The sequence below is a fragment of the Bathycoccus prasinos genome (genome assembly GCF_002220235.1).
Source record: "Bathycoccus prasinos genomic : Chromosome_3".
In the NCBI taxonomy this organism is placed as follows: domain Eukaryota; kingdom Viridiplantae; phylum Chlorophyta; class Mamiellophyceae; order Mamiellales; family Bathycoccaceae; genus Bathycoccus; species Bathycoccus prasinos.
The window spans coordinates 981,221-996,552 of record NC_024006.1 but is presented as its reverse complement, the minus strand read 5'-3'; the positions used below and the strand labels follow the sequence as shown (position 1 = coordinate 996,552).

At 48.5% G+C, this 15,332-nt stretch overlaps 8 protein-coding genes across 8 annotated transcripts; 2 read left to right on the top strand and 6 right to left on the bottom strand.

The window, feature by feature from the left end:
• Positions 1-49: 49 nt before the first annotated feature.
• Positions 50-1,003, top strand: Bathy03g05200 (predicted protein; the record flags this gene model as incomplete). Its single annotated transcript, XM_007514063.1, has 1 exon — positions 50-1,003. One exon carries the CDS (start codon positions 50-52, stop codon positions 1,001-1,003), a length of 954 nt encoding a protein of 317 aa, XP_007514125.1.
• Positions 1,004-1,171: 168 nt separating this feature from the next.
• Bathy03g05190 (predicted protein) lies at positions 1,172-4,381 on the bottom strand (the record flags this gene model as incomplete). Its single annotated transcript, XM_007514061.1, has 1 exon — positions 1,172-4,381. The coding sequence occupies one exon, from the start codon at positions 4,379-4,381 to the stop codon at positions 1,172-1,174; it is 3,210 nt and encodes a 1,069-aa protein (XP_007514123.1).
• A 317-nt stretch (positions 4,382-4,698) lies between these two features.
• On the bottom strand, positions 4,699-7,323 carry Bathy03g05180 (transcription accessory protein; the record flags this gene model as incomplete). The annotated part of the gene is made up of 1 exon (XM_007514314.1): positions 4,699-7,323. One exon carries the CDS (start codon positions 7,321-7,323, stop codon positions 4,699-4,701), a length of 2,625 nt encoding a protein of 874 aa, XP_007514376.1.
• Positions 7,324-7,490: 167 nt separating this feature from the next.
• Positions 7,491-8,033, bottom strand: Bathy03g05170 (unknown protein; the record flags this gene model as incomplete). The annotated part of the gene is made up of 1 exon (XM_007513935.1): positions 7,491-8,033. The coding sequence occupies one exon, from the start codon at positions 8,031-8,033 to the stop codon at positions 7,491-7,493; it is 543 nt and encodes a 180-aa protein (XP_007513997.1).
• A 214-nt stretch (positions 8,034-8,247) lies between these two features.
• Bathy03g05160 (predicted protein) lies at positions 8,248-9,357 on the top strand (the record flags this gene model as incomplete). The annotated part of the gene is made up of 1 exon (XM_007514379.1): positions 8,248-9,357. One exon carries the CDS (start codon positions 8,248-8,250, stop codon positions 9,355-9,357), a length of 1,110 nt encoding a protein of 369 aa, XP_007514441.1.
• Positions 9,358-9,420: 63 nt separating this feature from the next.
• Positions 9,421-11,148, bottom strand: Bathy03g05150 (unknown protein; the record flags this gene model as incomplete). Its single annotated transcript, XM_007513830.1, has 1 exon — positions 9,421-11,148. One exon carries the CDS (start codon positions 11,146-11,148, stop codon positions 9,421-9,423), a length of 1,728 nt encoding a protein of 575 aa, XP_007513892.1.
• Positions 11,149-11,312: 164 nt separating this feature from the next.
• Positions 11,313-14,147, bottom strand: Bathy03g05140 (putative transcriptional termination/an (ISS); the record flags this gene model as incomplete). Its single annotated transcript, XM_007513930.1, has 1 exon — positions 11,313-14,147. One exon carries the CDS (start codon positions 14,145-14,147, stop codon positions 11,313-11,315), a length of 2,835 nt encoding a protein of 944 aa, XP_007513992.1.
• Positions 14,148-14,424: 277 nt separating this feature from the next.
• Positions 14,425-15,255, bottom strand: Bathy03g05130 (predicted protein; the record flags this gene model as incomplete). The annotated part of the gene is made up of 1 exon (XM_007514330.1): positions 14,425-15,255. The coding sequence occupies one exon, from the start codon at positions 15,253-15,255 to the stop codon at positions 14,425-14,427; it is 831 nt and encodes a 276-aa protein (XP_007514392.1).
• Positions 15,256-15,332: the final 77 nt, after the last annotated feature.

The window sequence follows — 15,332 nt, the reverse complement described above, 5'->3', positions numbered from 1 at the left end:
AAAAGTGGTGGATTACTGCGCGGTCGAATACATAAACGCGACACTAAAAATGAAGATACGAATGATTCATATAAAGGACAAAAACTGTCAAAGGTCCAAGAAAAGGTCAAGGAAAGAAGAAAAAAACAACACAAACAACTTTTTTTCTTCTACGAAAAAAAAAAGATATATGATTTGTCATCCGATGATGATGATGATGATTAAGACGACGACAGACACCGGTAAGTCGCTGGTGAATACTACTCGTACTCATTCGAGCAGAAGGAGACCGATTTTGATGGCGACGTCGTCGTCCTGTCTTTTTTTTAATAATAATAAGAATAATAACAACAACATTAACAGGAGGAGATGGAGGAAAAAGAATCGTCATCATCATCGGAAAAAGATGATGACGATGATGATGATGACAAAGACGACGATTCAGACGACGAGTAGTAATAAGAAAACGGAAGAAGAAGAAGAAGAAGAAGAAGAAGAAGAAGAAGAAGAAAAGCAGCAACATCGAACGACTTTATTGAAAACCGGGGCGCTGCTTAAGAAAACGTGTTTTTCGATTCTTGCCACGGTGTTCGTGACGATGAGTGGTGATGGTGATGGTAATGTTTTTTCTTTGCGAGAGAGTGTAATAACGTCTTCAAAGTCCTCGTACGCAAACGCGTCCACGTACAACTACCGAGACGAAAACTACATCGAAAACATCGCGAATTCGGTGTCCTCCTCGGAAGGGGAAACGAGGAAAGCGACGTTAAAATCAAAGGTGAAAGGCGAAAACGGGAAAAAAATTGAACGGTGCGCCGGACAATGCATAACGACGTGCGTGAGAGGGAGTTTCAATTCAACCTCGGGTCCCGGGTTAGGACCGCTGACGAAAATACAGGAACCGTTTGTCTTTAAAGACGGGTTCCGGAGTCGACAGTATTGCGTGGAAGAGTGTTTGGATTATTGCGCGCTCAAAGTGAACAAAGAGGTGGCTTCGGCCGCACCGCCGATAGCGTTGAAATAAAGGTGGTATTTAGCAGCAAATGTAGTAGTCATTTAAATAGAAGAAGAAGAAGAGATTGCGAGTTGATGATAGATTAGTAGAAGTATATTCATTCTCCAAACAACAACAACAAGGAGTTTAATAATAATTGATTATTAAATAGCTTTTTCAGTGTTGTTTTTGACTTTATTAAAGATCCCCCGAGGCTGCTTCTTCCGGCTCTTTCTTGTCGAAAACTTTCCCGAACCACGATTTCTTTTTCGTCGGCCCCGGTTCGTCCGGCATCGGCGGATCCGCCGCCGACCCTTCTTCGCTAGACGTCGCTTCCTCTCCTCTTCCTCCACCTTCTTTATCTTCTTCTTCCTTCGTAGGAGTAGACGTATTTTCAGATTCTTCATCAGCCGCCGTCGTCTCCTCGCCCTTCTTCTTGTCCTTCTTCGAGTTCTTTTTCGTCGAGTTCTTCCCGGTCGCGTTGCCGGTCGAGTTCGTCTTTGGCTTTTCCACCTTTGGCGCCGGCTTCGACTTTACTTTTTTATACTTTGTCATTCTCTTGGACAACTCGCTTTTCACCTCTTTGCTAGTAAACGCCGCGTCTTCGTGCGCCTCTTTCGCCTCTTGCTCTTTTTCTTTCTCCTCCAAGAACGATTCCAAATCTGCAATGTCTTGCAACAACGGTTCGGTTTCGTTGGCAAAAATGTGCTTCTTTTTGTCCTTCCAAGTTCCAATCGTTTTACGCGTATCCGCGATCCACTTCTTGGCGTATTTCACGGACTCTGGGCGCACGGAAGACTCTTGCGCTCGGAAGATGAACGCGTCCGAGACGTCTTTCAAACCTTTGTGTTTCGTTTCATACGTTGTCTTGTTGGCATTTTCGCCTTCGTCGGTGTACAACCAGTCCTCGGCGTCTTCCAACGATTGCAAGTGTGACTCTCTTTGCTCCTCCGTGGTGACTTTTTCAATGTCTTCGTCTTGACGAACTTTCGAGCGCGAAGAATAAATGTAGGCTTCCAAGTTACTCTTCGCAGCTTCGGTTTCGCGTTTCGCTTGATCCTTCGCGTGGAGCTTTTCGAGCTTACCCTTGGATGCAAGAATTTCCGCGTTCGTCATTTGAACGATTGGATTATCGGATTCGGAGACGAGTAAGTCGTGCTTGAACTTTCGCTTTCGCTCGCGATATTGCGGAATGTACACTTCTTCTTTGTCGTCTTCTTCTTCTTCTTCTTTTCCTTCTTCTTCTTCCTCCTCTTTTTCTTCCCCTTCTTTCGTCTCCTCCGAAGCCGCCGGTTTCTCTTCTTCTTCTTCAGCGCTTTCTTTTTCGCCCTCTTCCGCCTGTTCTTTTTTACCCGACTCGCTGTCGGTCGCGTCGGTTTCCTTTTCCTCTTTATCTTCCTTCTTCTCTTCTTCCTTGGTAGTCTCTTCCGCCGGCGCCGCCGCTTCTTTCTCCTCCTCCTTTTCCTCTTTTTCATCCTCGGATACGGTGGCGGCGGTTTCATCCGTCGCCTTCGCGGTCGTTTCAACTTCTTCAATCGTAATATTCTTCTTCGACTTCTTGTCGTCCATTTTTTTCGACTTCTTCGGGCGAGGAATCTCAACCATATCCGTCACGATGACTTCGAACTGCGCCTTCTCGACAAAGAAGATACCGCTCGGGTCCATCGCGAAAGTCACCGTGACGTTACCGTCCTCCGTGTTGTTGTACTTTTCTCGGAAATGGTCGATGCCGGACACGTTGAAAGTGGCGACGTCGGCTGAACTCCACGCCGGCGGTAAAACGAGTTCTTCTTTGACGTTGTCCTCGCTCTCGTCGCCCGATTTCACGGCGGCGATGAACGTTTTCAAAATGTACTCGTTTGCGGTGACGTTTTCAATCGTTACTTTCGAGCGCGACGGGTACGCGTCGAATCGATTGAACAACGCAATTTTGTTGTTCTTTTCATCGTCCTCGTCGACACCACCGACGACTTGATAATCGATCCCGTACGGCAACGCATCTGCAGCACCAAATTTACGCATGCGAAACGTCGTGCTCATGTTCGCCGCGAACAAACCGGCGCCCATCGCGACGGCTTCGTCCGCGTCCAACCTCTTATCGATAGACTTGCCAGAATCCTTCAAAACTTCCTCGTCGATCAAGCGTTGAAGCGCGGGAACTCGGACGGTGCCACCAATAACCTCAATAGCTTCCACGTCTTCCAAAGTCAACCCAAGTTTCGGCAACTCCACCGTCACCAACCTTCGCAACGGTTCCAACATTCGTTGGAACGTCTTCTCCGCCTTGGCTTCAAACGTCGCGCGGTCAATCGTCGACCTGAAATCGATGTCCTCGAACATCCCTTCCACGCTGACTGGCGCTTCTTTGTTCGCCGAGAGCATCTCTTTCGTCTTCCTCACCTGCTTTCTCAACTTTGCCACCGCTCTCTTGTCTTTCGTCACGTCTTTCCCGTTCGTCTCTGACCCGTGTTTTTCTTGAAACTCATCCAAGAAATGGTTCACCAAGAGAACGTCTAAATCCTCGCCACCGAATTCGTCGTTCCACTCGACTGATTTCACGACGAACGACCCGTACGTCTTCTTCGACCTTCGTTCGCTCAAGGCGCCGAATTCGACTAAACTCGCCGACGAGTGACTCGACCCGACGTCGTAAAAAATCACGTTCCTCGTTTCGTTCTTCGCGAAATCCTTATCAATTCCCCACTGCAAGGCTGCGCACGACACGTCGCTCACCAACGCCATGACGTTTAACCCGGCGATATCCGCCGCGTCGTACAAGGCCCTTCGTTGCGTCTGCGAAAAATACGGCGGCACCGAAACCACCGCGTCTTTAATCGCGCCTTTCCCCAACGCCGTCCCAATCTTCATCGCGTATTGTAACGTCGTCGCCACTAACTCCTCGATCGTATGCGATGAATAATTATTTTCAATAGCATCATCACCATCGCCATCACCATTTTGTTTCCCACTGCTGCCGTTTTCAACGTCGATGAAAACTTCCACCGTTTCTCGTCCGTTCCCTTGGTTGTTCTCTTGAATCTCAAAAGGCAACTTATACTTTTCCTTATAATCCAAAACCAAATCCGATTTCGCGCTCTTCCCTAACAACTCTCTTAACCTCGTGGTCACTTTCTCCGGGTACCTGGCTTGGTAATTCATCGCCTCTTCGCCTAACCATCGATCTTGGTTGATGAATGACACCGCGACGGTGGTTTTCCGTTTCGAGATCTCGTTTATGACTAAAGTAATCGGCGTTCGTCCTGGGGCGACGATGGAAATCTTGAGGAACTCCGCGCCGTAATCGATGCCTAAAACCGCCGCTTTAACCACTTTATTCAAAAGAAAGACGTACACGAGGAATGAGACTTTAAAGAAGAAACTCTTCTTTCTGTTCGACGAACAACCCATCGTCGTTTTCGTCGTCATCTTTAGTAAACTTTAGTCGTGCTTTTGTCGTGTGGTGCTTTCTTCTGTGATGCGTTTTCGCACTAAAGATGATCGAAACGTCAAAAGTCTCGTTTCTTGTCTTTTATTGGTCGAAAACTGAACAGAGAAAGACGCTTCGAGAAACTTCTTTTTTCTCACGCAGAAAGTATTCTTCATCGTGAAACGTTATTTAAAAATACGCGCAGGACACGAAAACGCGCTTGTTGTTGTTCGCGTTGCGCTCAAAAAAATGCGAATACTACTTTATTACTACTATTCGTACTACTATTAAACTACTCTTACTGCGGCGCTGGTAAAAAGAAGAGCTGTAAGCGCTTGCGATGGACGTCGACGTCGCCGACGCGAACGGAGACTTTTTCACCCGCGCGAGCGATATCGTGCGGTTCTTTTTTGGCGTCGTCGTATTTGTCGTTGTTCTCGTTCTTGCAAAACGTGGATCTGTGGATTAAACCGCTGGTTTCCACGCCGACGTCGACGAAGATGCCGAATTGACAGACGTTTTTGACGACGCCGGATAAGATTTGACCTTTTTTTAAGGTGGATAACGTGAGCGCGCCGGAGCGGATGTTTAAGCCGATTTGGGCGTTTTGGTGTTGGATTTTTGTCTTTGTCGTAGTCGTCGCGGCGGTGTTGTTATTGTTTAAGGCTGGCACTACTTTTAGAAGACGTTCGTCGTTACCTTCTTCCGGATTGACGAGCATTTTTGCCATGTCTTTGAGCGTGTTTTCGTCGACGCCTATTTCTTTCCCCACTTCCGCGCTTATGTTACCGCCGCCAGTCGCCAACGTTTCCAACAACGACGCGTCGTCGGCGCATTTTTTCAGCAATTTTCGCGCCACGTCGTAACTTTCCGTGTGCACAGCCGTTCGGTCGAGAATGTCGTCACTTTCCGCGACTCTCAAGAAACCTGCGATTTGCTCGAACGTCTTCGCGCCGCAGCCTTTGACTGTTTTCGCGTCTGTTTTGGAGGAGTACGCTCGACCTCGCTTTTCGCGTTCTTCGACGATGTTTTTGGCGACGTTTTTTGTCATTCCAGGAACTCTGGAAAGGAGCGATATCGACGCGGTGTTTAAATCCACGCCTACGGACGCGACGGCGGATTCGACGACATAATCGAGCTCTTTGTCTAAAGCGCCGCTTTTCGCGTCGTGTTGATACATTCCGACGCCGACGTGTTTGGGATCGAGTTTCACCAATTCCGCTAAAGGATCTTGAACTCTTCGAGCGATGGATACCGCGCCTCGCAAGGAAACGTCCAAGTTGGGAAGTTCTTTGGTGGCAATCTCACTGGCAGAGTATATGGACGCGCCAGCCTCGGACGTCACGACCCATCCTCGCAAACAAGAATTTTTGGAATCATTCTTCTTATCGTCGTCGTCGTCGTCGACGACGATAATGTTCAAATTCGAGTTCGCCACGAGCGTTTCGGTTTCTCTCGACGCGGTGCCGTCTCCAATAGCTATTACGGAGACTTTGTATTGTTCGCACACGTTTTTAATCTTCTTTTTCATTTCCATCTCTTTGTGTAAATAACACACGAACGTTTCTAAAACGTTGCCCATCTTATCGACGACGGCGCATTTACACCCGGCTCTGTACCCGGGATCTAAAGCTAAAACCGTTCCTTGCGGGCGCAAAGGCGGTTGCAACAACAACGCTTTCACGTTTGCTGCGAAATCCAACGACGCGCGTTTCAAAGCCTCTTCTTTCAACTGCGTTCGCATTTCGCGTTCCGCCCACGGTTTGACGAACCGTTTCACGCCGTCTTCGCACGCCATTTTTATTTGCTCTTCGCAAACCTTGTTGTATTTTTGTTCATCTCCTCCCGCGGTTTTAAACGAGCGCATGAATCGTTCCGCGGCTGGAATAACTTGCCTCGCGTAATCCAACTCTACTTTCACGCGTAACGTCCCGTTCGTTTCGGCTCGATTCATCGCTAAAATTTGGTGCGGCTTCACGTGCGTCACCAAAGCCGAGAAGTTGTCGTACCGTTCCGCGGATTCCAACGCTTTCTGTTCTCTCCGTTCTTTTGGAGTTGACTTAGTATTGCTCGTATTAGTATTAGTATTAGTATCCTTCTTACCCGCGACTCCTACTGGTAGTACTTTCGCGCACGTCACCCTCCCAAACTTCCCCATTTGCGCCTTCGCGCACTCTCTCACCAGACTCTCGTTCCCAACCCATTCGCTGAGTATATCCCTCGCGCCTTTCCAAATCTCCTCCTCGTCCTTTTCGTTCAACCGTTTCTTCTCCTCTCGCATCCGCGAAACCGCTCGAAAATCTCTCCTCGCGATCATCTCCGCCAACGGTTCTAAACCTCTCTCCCTCGCCTTCTTCGCTCGCGTGTTACTCGCTTTCGCGTCCGGTTTAATCGTTCGCCACAACTCTTCCATGTCGCGAAGCGTCATCGTCGTCGCGGTATCGTCGTCCTTACGAATCTTCTCGCGCGCGCGTTCAATCTTCTCCCTCTCTCTCCTCTCCAAATCAGACGATTCAAACGACGACTTCTTCGACAACATCTCCTCGATCGCTCGTAAAATCTTTTCTTTAAACTTCTCTTTCTTTTCTTCCTCCTCGAATACATCTTTGATCTGTTTAATCTCGACTTCGCTCATCGCTCGCCCACTTATTGACCCAAAACCAATCTCTCCTTTCCGGTACCTGGCGATGAACGGAATCGTGCATTCGTCTCTCAGTAAGTGCAAAACGGCGACGATGTTTTCACTTTGGATCTGTGGGAAGCTCGAGGCGATTCTTTTTTCGATTTGAAATTGTTTCTTCGCCTCGTCGTCTTCGAGAACTCGCGTTGAAACGTCGTCGGATGTCGTTGCGAATTTCGCTCTTCTTTGCGGTCCGCGTTGCGAATGTTGAAGCGAAAGGAAAGGATATGAACGCTTCTTCATCGCGCGGGTGAAAAAGACCACGCGTTTTAGTAAAGAGGAGGAGATGCGCCCTCTCGAGAACGAACAAGAGCGAGAAAGAATAGTGATATTTGAGATTGATATATATATGTTACACAAACAAGCGTTTACGCGTTGTTTATAATGAAGAGATTAATTAGCCAATCCAATCAGACGAAGCTCCCTTTGCTGCCTTCCTCTTGGTGCGAGTGCGCGTTCGGCGAGTGGTCCTCACCGACCATGTATTCCGAGTCCGAGAACGCGTTCCCACCGACGCCGGTTTCTTTCGCCCGTTCTGCGGCGGCGCGAACGGCCGCTTTGCGTCGTTCTTTCGCGAGTTCTTTCTCCTCGACGGACGAGAGTTTTTCCCCTGCGGCGAAGGATGGGTGCGCGGTGAATCCTCCAATCGCCGTGGCGACGACGAGCGCGACTCCAGAAGTATAAGGAAGAATTTTGAGAACCTCGCGTCGACTACTTCTCGTCGCGTTGTTTGTTGTCGCGCGCTCTTCTTCTTCTTCGCGTTTTGCTTCTCTTCCTCTTTGTCTTCTTTGTTGTCTTAACAACACATCGTTTCCCTCCTCGCGCGTTACGTCAGCAGCTTTGGTCGTGATTCCACCATCACGAATGGGAGAACGATTAGTTCGACCATGATGAGAGGAAGACTTTATTAAAGAAGAAGAAACAAAAGACGATGAGAGTGGTACCGAGAACATGTTGTTGGTCTCGCGTTGGGGGAGTCTCTGGTGTGTCGTGTGCTTCGTTTATCAAAGAACAAAAGAGAGAGACAAAGAGAGGGAGTAATGAAGATAAATTGGAAAAACTCATCACGTGTCTCTCCATTCGTTTTTGATTCACACAACACTACAAAAGAGAACACCGACGACGAGGAGGAGACTTTGAAAGAAGAGACGACTCTCTCGAGGAAGGATGTCAAAACGCCTCTCTCTTCTCCCGAATTTCTTTATTTCTTTGTCTTCTTCTTCTTCTGTTAACCACCGGAGAGAGACGACGACGAAGAAGAATCTAAATCATCATCGAGGTGTTGTCGCAACGACCAACGCGAAAACGACTTTCGCTTTTGAGAGCAGCGTCGCTGCTTCCGACGATGCAGTGGACGATTTTGCAAGTAGGAGTAGTACGAGTAGAAAAAGAAAAGACGATGAAAACGATGATGATTTCTTCCCTCTGTTCGAACTCGCGCTGAGATGTTTCCAAACGGAGTTTCCAAATCTCGTCGTCCAACAGGAAATCCGAGGAAAAGAAGAAACACAAAAATCGAGGTGTTCATGGGAAACGAAAAGCGAAAAAATCGGGCGAGAGCGAGTCGAAGTGACCACGCGAACGGTCGTCTTACGACCAAAACCAGGAGCAAATGAGGAAGAATTGATGGAGAGAGTACGGATCACGTTCGTTTCTGGAGGCACGATTGCGCATTGTTTGAACGTGCATTGCACGCCGAGGCGAGCGTTTACGCCGAGTTTCGGCGCGGACGTGTTGAACTTTGGGAACGGGAAGAACGTTTTAGTCGGGATTGATTTTCATCCGAATAGTATTGATACGAGTGATGATAGGAGTAGTAATACTCGTAAGAGTCGTAGGAGCAGCAGCAACAGCTTAGCGAAGAGGATAGCGAGAGAGATTAAGGACAAGTACGGCGAAAAGTTGAACGCGACGACGCCGAGCGAGAAGTTTTACGAGGATACGAGCGGGTATTTTAGCGAGGAGATGTTTTTCGCGAGACCTTCGTTTACGAGCGAGAAAGGAAAAGAGGAGAACTTTCAGTTAGTTTTGGAGTGTTTTGAAGCGTACTTGCGCGGGTACGTTGAAATTTTGAAAGAAGAAAGAGGAGCAGAGGTGGAGGAAGAGGAGACGACGGAGGTGAAGGAAGCCTTTCGAAGGCGATTGGCGGAACACGACAAGTGGCAGATAGAAAGAGATCCTGCGATAAAAATGTTTTCGAAGTGGTACGGCGAAGAGTGGGCGAACGCCTACGCGAGCGAGGTATTATTTCCACTCGCAAAAGAATGCGACGAGTAAATATTTTGTGTGTGTGTGTGTATAATATTAAATATTTGTCTGTTTCTCGCATGAAGTGTGTTCTTATTGTTTTTGCTTTTGTTTCTGTTGCTGCGCCTGCAGCGGTATCTGGCCAAACGCTCTCTTTTGGCAAAGCAAAGTACAGATTTTCCCTTCCCAATCTTCGATATTTTCGTCAGCTTTTGCGACATCAATCATTAAATCGGTGTTTACAACCGCGTTTCGATATATATTTGCCGCGTTGCGCATGATCCGCTCGCCAATCCTCCACTCTTTGCGTTCTCTCTTTGAGGTAAAGTTTGGGCGGTTCTTACGCTTCGCTTCCATGAAAGCCTTTTCGAAACACGTTCTGAAGCGTTCAGGTAGAGAAGGCGAAGTAAGCTGTTGTCGTTGCTCATTCTCCTTCGATTGCCGCCAAACGACACACACGTCGCGTAAATACAGCTCCTGTAAATGTTGTACGTTGTGCGCGTCCATCTCTTCCTCGTTCGTTTTCATCGCGGCAAAGTCTGGTAATTCTTGGACTTGTTTTCGTAAATCGAGCAGTTCCATCTCTTCTTCTAAATCCACTCCGTCGTCCTCTTCTGCGCCTTGCCGGGGTTCGCCTCGCGCCGCTGCTGATCTACCGGTTTCGTCGTCTTGGTCTCCTTCGTCGTCAGAATCACAATCGTAGACGTAAGTTCCAAACTCTGGAGTGTCAAATACACGGAAGAAGGATACGTCATCGTTTTCAGTTACGTCCTCATCGTTAACCTCTTCGTCCGAATCTGTTTTTTCCTTTCGCCGCCGACGAAGACGACGGATCGGATGAAATCCAAATTTTGACCAAAAATGTGAAGGAAGTTGAAACAAGACGTCGAGCGCTTTCGACTCTTCGCTCTCGATATGCGTCGGATTGAGCGAAAACGTCTTTTTTACTCTGATATCTTTTTTCCCTGCGTTTTCTTCCTCGCGTATCCAAGACGACGCGGTCCCTCTCGTATCGTTTCCTATGCGCAGCTCTGCTTCTTTCGTTCGTGAGAACACGAGAGTCACCTCGCATCCTTTAAAAGAAGCTTTCGCGACAATATCCGCATGGGATACCACTCCATCCTTTTCCATCATCCTATCGTCGACGACATCCCCGACGCCGCCGTCAACACCTTCATCCTCTTCCTCTATCGTCCTGTTCCAATCCTCGCCTTCAATCGTCGCCAACGATCTTCCATCGCGCTTCAAAACGACGTCAAAAATGTCACGCTCTCGTTCCTCCTCTTCCTTTCCGCGAGAGAACGCGCTCTCGCGCGCCAACATCGCCAACGCGTGCGCGAGGACGGACGCGACCGTTCGCTCGTCCGCTCTTTCTCCTTCCTCGTCGTTCTTTTTCTTTAGATCGATTTCAACCATCGTTCGAAACTCTTCGTCCGCTTTCGACGGCGTTTCAAACGTCTCCACCACCGAAAATTCTCCATCTTTCGAAATTGTTGAAACGAGGACGTCTTCTTTGCTCACGCGTTGCTTCACCGAAACTCCTTCTTCACTCGAGGTATTCCTCTTCATTCTTTCGAGAACGTCTCTCGCGTCTCTGATCGACCTCGTCGTCGTCCACGCTTTCGTCGTCGTCGTCGTCGTTTCTAAAAAGAAAACCGACTTCTTTCTCTTCTTCTTCTTTGAAGCGCAACGGAGAAGCGTCGTCGTCTGTTGAAGATCGACTGAAAATAAGCTCAGCGAAAGCGCGGACAACGCGGAAAGCGAAAGTGAAAACGCTCTCGCGTCGACAAAATCTAACGATAATAATACTCCGTCGTTCATTTCTCTCGTTTGTGGTCTTCTTCTTTGTGGTCTTTGTCTCGATAATGTCGAGGCGTTTTTTATGCGTGCGTTTGTTATGATTTTACGCGTATTTTAAATTGTAAAACTACTACTCTTCACATTAAATCTCTAATTTTGTCTTCACATCATCGTCGATCGCTTCTTTAGTCCTCTTCGTCGTCGTCTTCGTCGTCTTCCCAGAGGTCGTCGTAGAATTCGTCGTCGTCGTCGTCGTCCACGTCGTTGAAGGCACCACTACCAACACCGCCTTCTTCGTCGTCCTCGTCGTCAAATTCGAGCGCTTCCATTTTCGCAAAGAGCTTTTGGTGGTCTTCTTCGTCTGCCGAAGAAGAATCACGCGGCGGCGGCGCTATGACAACTTCTTCCTCTTCTCTTTCTCCTTCTTCGCGGTTTCTACGGATTTGTTCGTTTAAGGCGTCCAGTTCCATGCTAATGTTATCATCGGTCAAGTCCATCGGCTTGCCTTGCGGAACTTCGCGCCAGGATTCGTCTTCGAGAGTGCCGATTAAATCGTCGTAGAAGGACGAACTGTCGTTGTAGTTCGCGGAAGTTTCGTCGTCGTAGGCAAAGTTGTCGCGGTTCCAGCTCAGGTCTTCCGACCAGCGGTTATCGTTGTTGTTATCGTCGTTACGGTCGAAATCTCTTCTTCGATTGTTGTCGTTGAAGCTGTTCCTGTCGTACGAGTTGAAGCCACCATCGCGGCGCTCTTCTCCGAAGCCGCTATATCCGCCAGCTTCGCCGTCTTCCGTGAAGATTTCGATGAAGCATCGACACACGGACGCGGCGAGTTTGACGTTCGTTCCGTTCGAACCAATCGCTTTAGATAAATCGTCTTTAAGGACTATGGCTTCAATTTTACCGAACTCGCGATATTTAACATTCTCAAAGTAATAATCGTCGTCTGCGCCGACGTCTGCGGATCCGTACCCGTCGCTCACAGGCTCTTCTTCGTCTGTTGTTGTTTCATCGTCGTCGTCGTCATCGTCATCGATAGCATTCTTCACGAGTAAACCTTCTTCCTCGTCGTCGTCGTAATCGTCAAACTCGTTCGCTTCTTCTCCCTGGTCGGCATCGTCCACCATCGCTTGCGCTTCAATCACACTTCCGTCTCTTCTGTTTCGAATGATTCTACCGCGCTCGTCTATTTTCACGAATTCGTCTTCAAATATGGGTTTCTTGACCATCTTTGCTCGCGTGCACGACGCCGGGAAGAGCGCTTGTTGCACCAAACCTGTCAAACGTCCATTCTTGAAGTCGATGATTTGAATCAACTCGTCGCCGGAACAAATCAACTGTTTCACGCGGTCGATGCGTTCGTAATTGACGCCTAAGCAAGTTTCGCGCACGTTCACTTCCGGGTCGTTCGCTTTGACAATAATCTTCGTAGATTTACCGGGAATTCTTGCGATGTTTACGATTTGCAATTTACCGTCTCTCAACTCGGGGACTTGCGCGGTGATCACCCCGGCAACGACGCCAGCGACCGCCGAGGAGACTAAAACGGGCGCCTTTTGACCAGCCGCGTATTGGTTATCGTCCACGCCTAAAACTAGAACGACGACCTCGTCGCCTTGGACGAAATCGCTCGCTGAACCTGGAATCTGTTCCGACGCCGGTAACGTCGCCGTCGCGCCGTTTGGTAAATCTAAGAGCCACTCGTCGTCGTACCCTCTCAATCGAGCTGTTCCGGTGACAATTTCACCAACCATGTACTCGTCGTAATACTCCGATGCTTTATACGAAACTTCTCGTTTCATGTGTTCGTTCAACATTTTTCCTAAATCTGCGATGCGTCTTCGTCCTCCCGAACGAATCCATTTATCGAAAAACGCGGCGTCGTCGTACTCTCTTTCAATCGTCCCGTTCCTCCCTAAAACGCGAACGAGTAATCTAAAATTCCCTTTATCGACGTCGATATCTGCGACGACATCAATCCCGCGTCCAAAAAGCAAACCTTTCCTCGCCCTGTCTAAAGTCGTAAACGCCGACCTTCTCGCGTTTTTCTTATAAAACTCCTCAATCGCGGAAGCGATGGCGCTTAAAATCAACGTCGAATCTCTCTCTAAACCAACTTTTGATTTCGCCACCTCTCGTAAACCGTTAATCATCGCGTATCTCCGTTCCAAATCCTGTTCTGTCGCTCTTTTCTTGACATCTTTCGATAAAACCAAGTGCGGATTATCGCTTTCGATCTCGTAAATCGAATCGTCCGCTTCTCTTCCGAACCGGCTATCCGTGTACGAGGTAAAGCCATCGTCTTCCTCGTCATCTTCACCTCGTCTCCACGTGTCTTCTTCTTCATCATCACCATCTCGCCCAAACCCGTACGTATCTTTCAACATTCGACTCCGTTCCGTTTGCGCCCAATTCTCGCCTTCCTTCTCGCTCGCGACTTTGGCGTCGTCCACGCTCCTCGCTCGCCTCCACGAACTCGCGCCTTCCACCACGTCTTCTTCGTTAAAATCGCTCGTCATCGCCAGCGTTTTCATCTCGTGTTCGAGAATCTTTTCCACCAACTTCGCTTTCGTTCCGGACGGGGACACTCCGTACCCTCTCGCCATCGGTTTCAACTCTTTCTCCACTTTCAGAAGCATCAGCTGTCGCCTCCGAAACTCCACGTCCGCTTCGTTCACGAAACTCTCGTCGTCAGACATCAAAGATTCGTTCAATTTTTTCTCCTCCTCTCGAAACATCTTTTTGTAATCCGGCTCGTCCGATTTTCTTTGCTTCGCGCGCTCTCTTCTCGCCAGTTCCGATTCGAACAGTTTCCGTTGTCGCTCCAATTCCTTCCTCTCCGCCGCCGAGAGACGCATTTCAGAGGAGGATTCATTCGACGACTTTATATATGTCTTAATCCTCCCTTTCCTCGAAGAAAAAGACGAGCGAAGAAGAAGAGGACAACCTCTATTATCCGTCGTTTTTCTTCTTTCAGGAGAGAGGAGTAAAAGTGGTTGTCGCGTGCTCGCGGCGATAGACATTTTATTCAGAGTGTAGTAGAGTAAACGCAGCGAGGGAAGTGAGGACTACCTTTTTACGCAAAGGAGGGAAAATTCCCAACAGTTTTTAAAAGGATGTCGGTGAATTAAAACGCTCTTTGTTATACTCTCTCTCGGTCTCTCTCTTCGGTTTTTTACACGCGTCGTAGCAGCACTACGTTCTCTCTCTTTTTCTCTTTCTCTCGTCGTTTACGCTCTCGTTTACCCTCTCTCCTCAATTTTTATACGTACGTAGTATTCTCTCGTCGTCGTCATCAAATCAAGCGCCAGGACCTACGGCTCGGCCTTTCTTCAAAAACTGAAAGTTCCCCGGGACCATTTCCGTGACGTACTCTCCGTCCAAAATCATATCTAAATCGAGCGGGTCCGCGTACGGGTCGTCGAACGGCTGCACGGCCCATTCCATCGGGAACTTTTGCATCTTCGGGTACAAGCGTTGGCAGTTGGAGAGTAACAGCGCTTTCCGTTGCGCGCAGACGACTCTGGCGAGATTGACCGAGTTTTCTTTCGCGCCGGTATCCGGAATGGTTAACGTCCCGATTCCGTTCCAAAGGACCCCGAACCCTTTGTTTTTCACCATGACGTTCACGTTGAACACCTCGTCGTTGCTGTTTTTCAAAAGTTCCGGGAACCCTCCCGTGCGAGCTAATTCTTCCGCTTTTTCTCGTTCCTCTTTTTTCTTCTTCTCTTCTTCCGTCGGTTCCGGGGCGAATTCTTTCAGGAATGCGCCGCCTTTTTTTCCCATTTGGCACGTATTCATTTCCCCTCTTTTCGTCGTTCGTTGATTGTGACTTCTTTTTTGTTGTGGAAGAACGCGCATCGTTGATTGCGAGTAGTGCGACGAGGACGAGGACGACGATGCGCATCCGATGACGACATTCCTTCGTACCAATGGATAATACGTTCTGGAGGATGCTAATTTCTTTGACGAGCACCACGTGCTTTTTCTCGCGAGACTCGCGCTAAAACTCGAAGACGAAGAGGAGGGCGTTAAAAGTCCTCCTCGTTCACCTCCTCGCTGGTGGTAGGGGTTATTAAAAGCGACTGAAAGCTTTTGGGTCGTTCGCGAAAGAAGTGTGCCAGTCGACATATCTATTATGTGTGTTTTTGACGTTTTTTAAGTGAAGCAATCTGATGCTTCACTTTTTTTCCTCTTCTCTCTCTCTT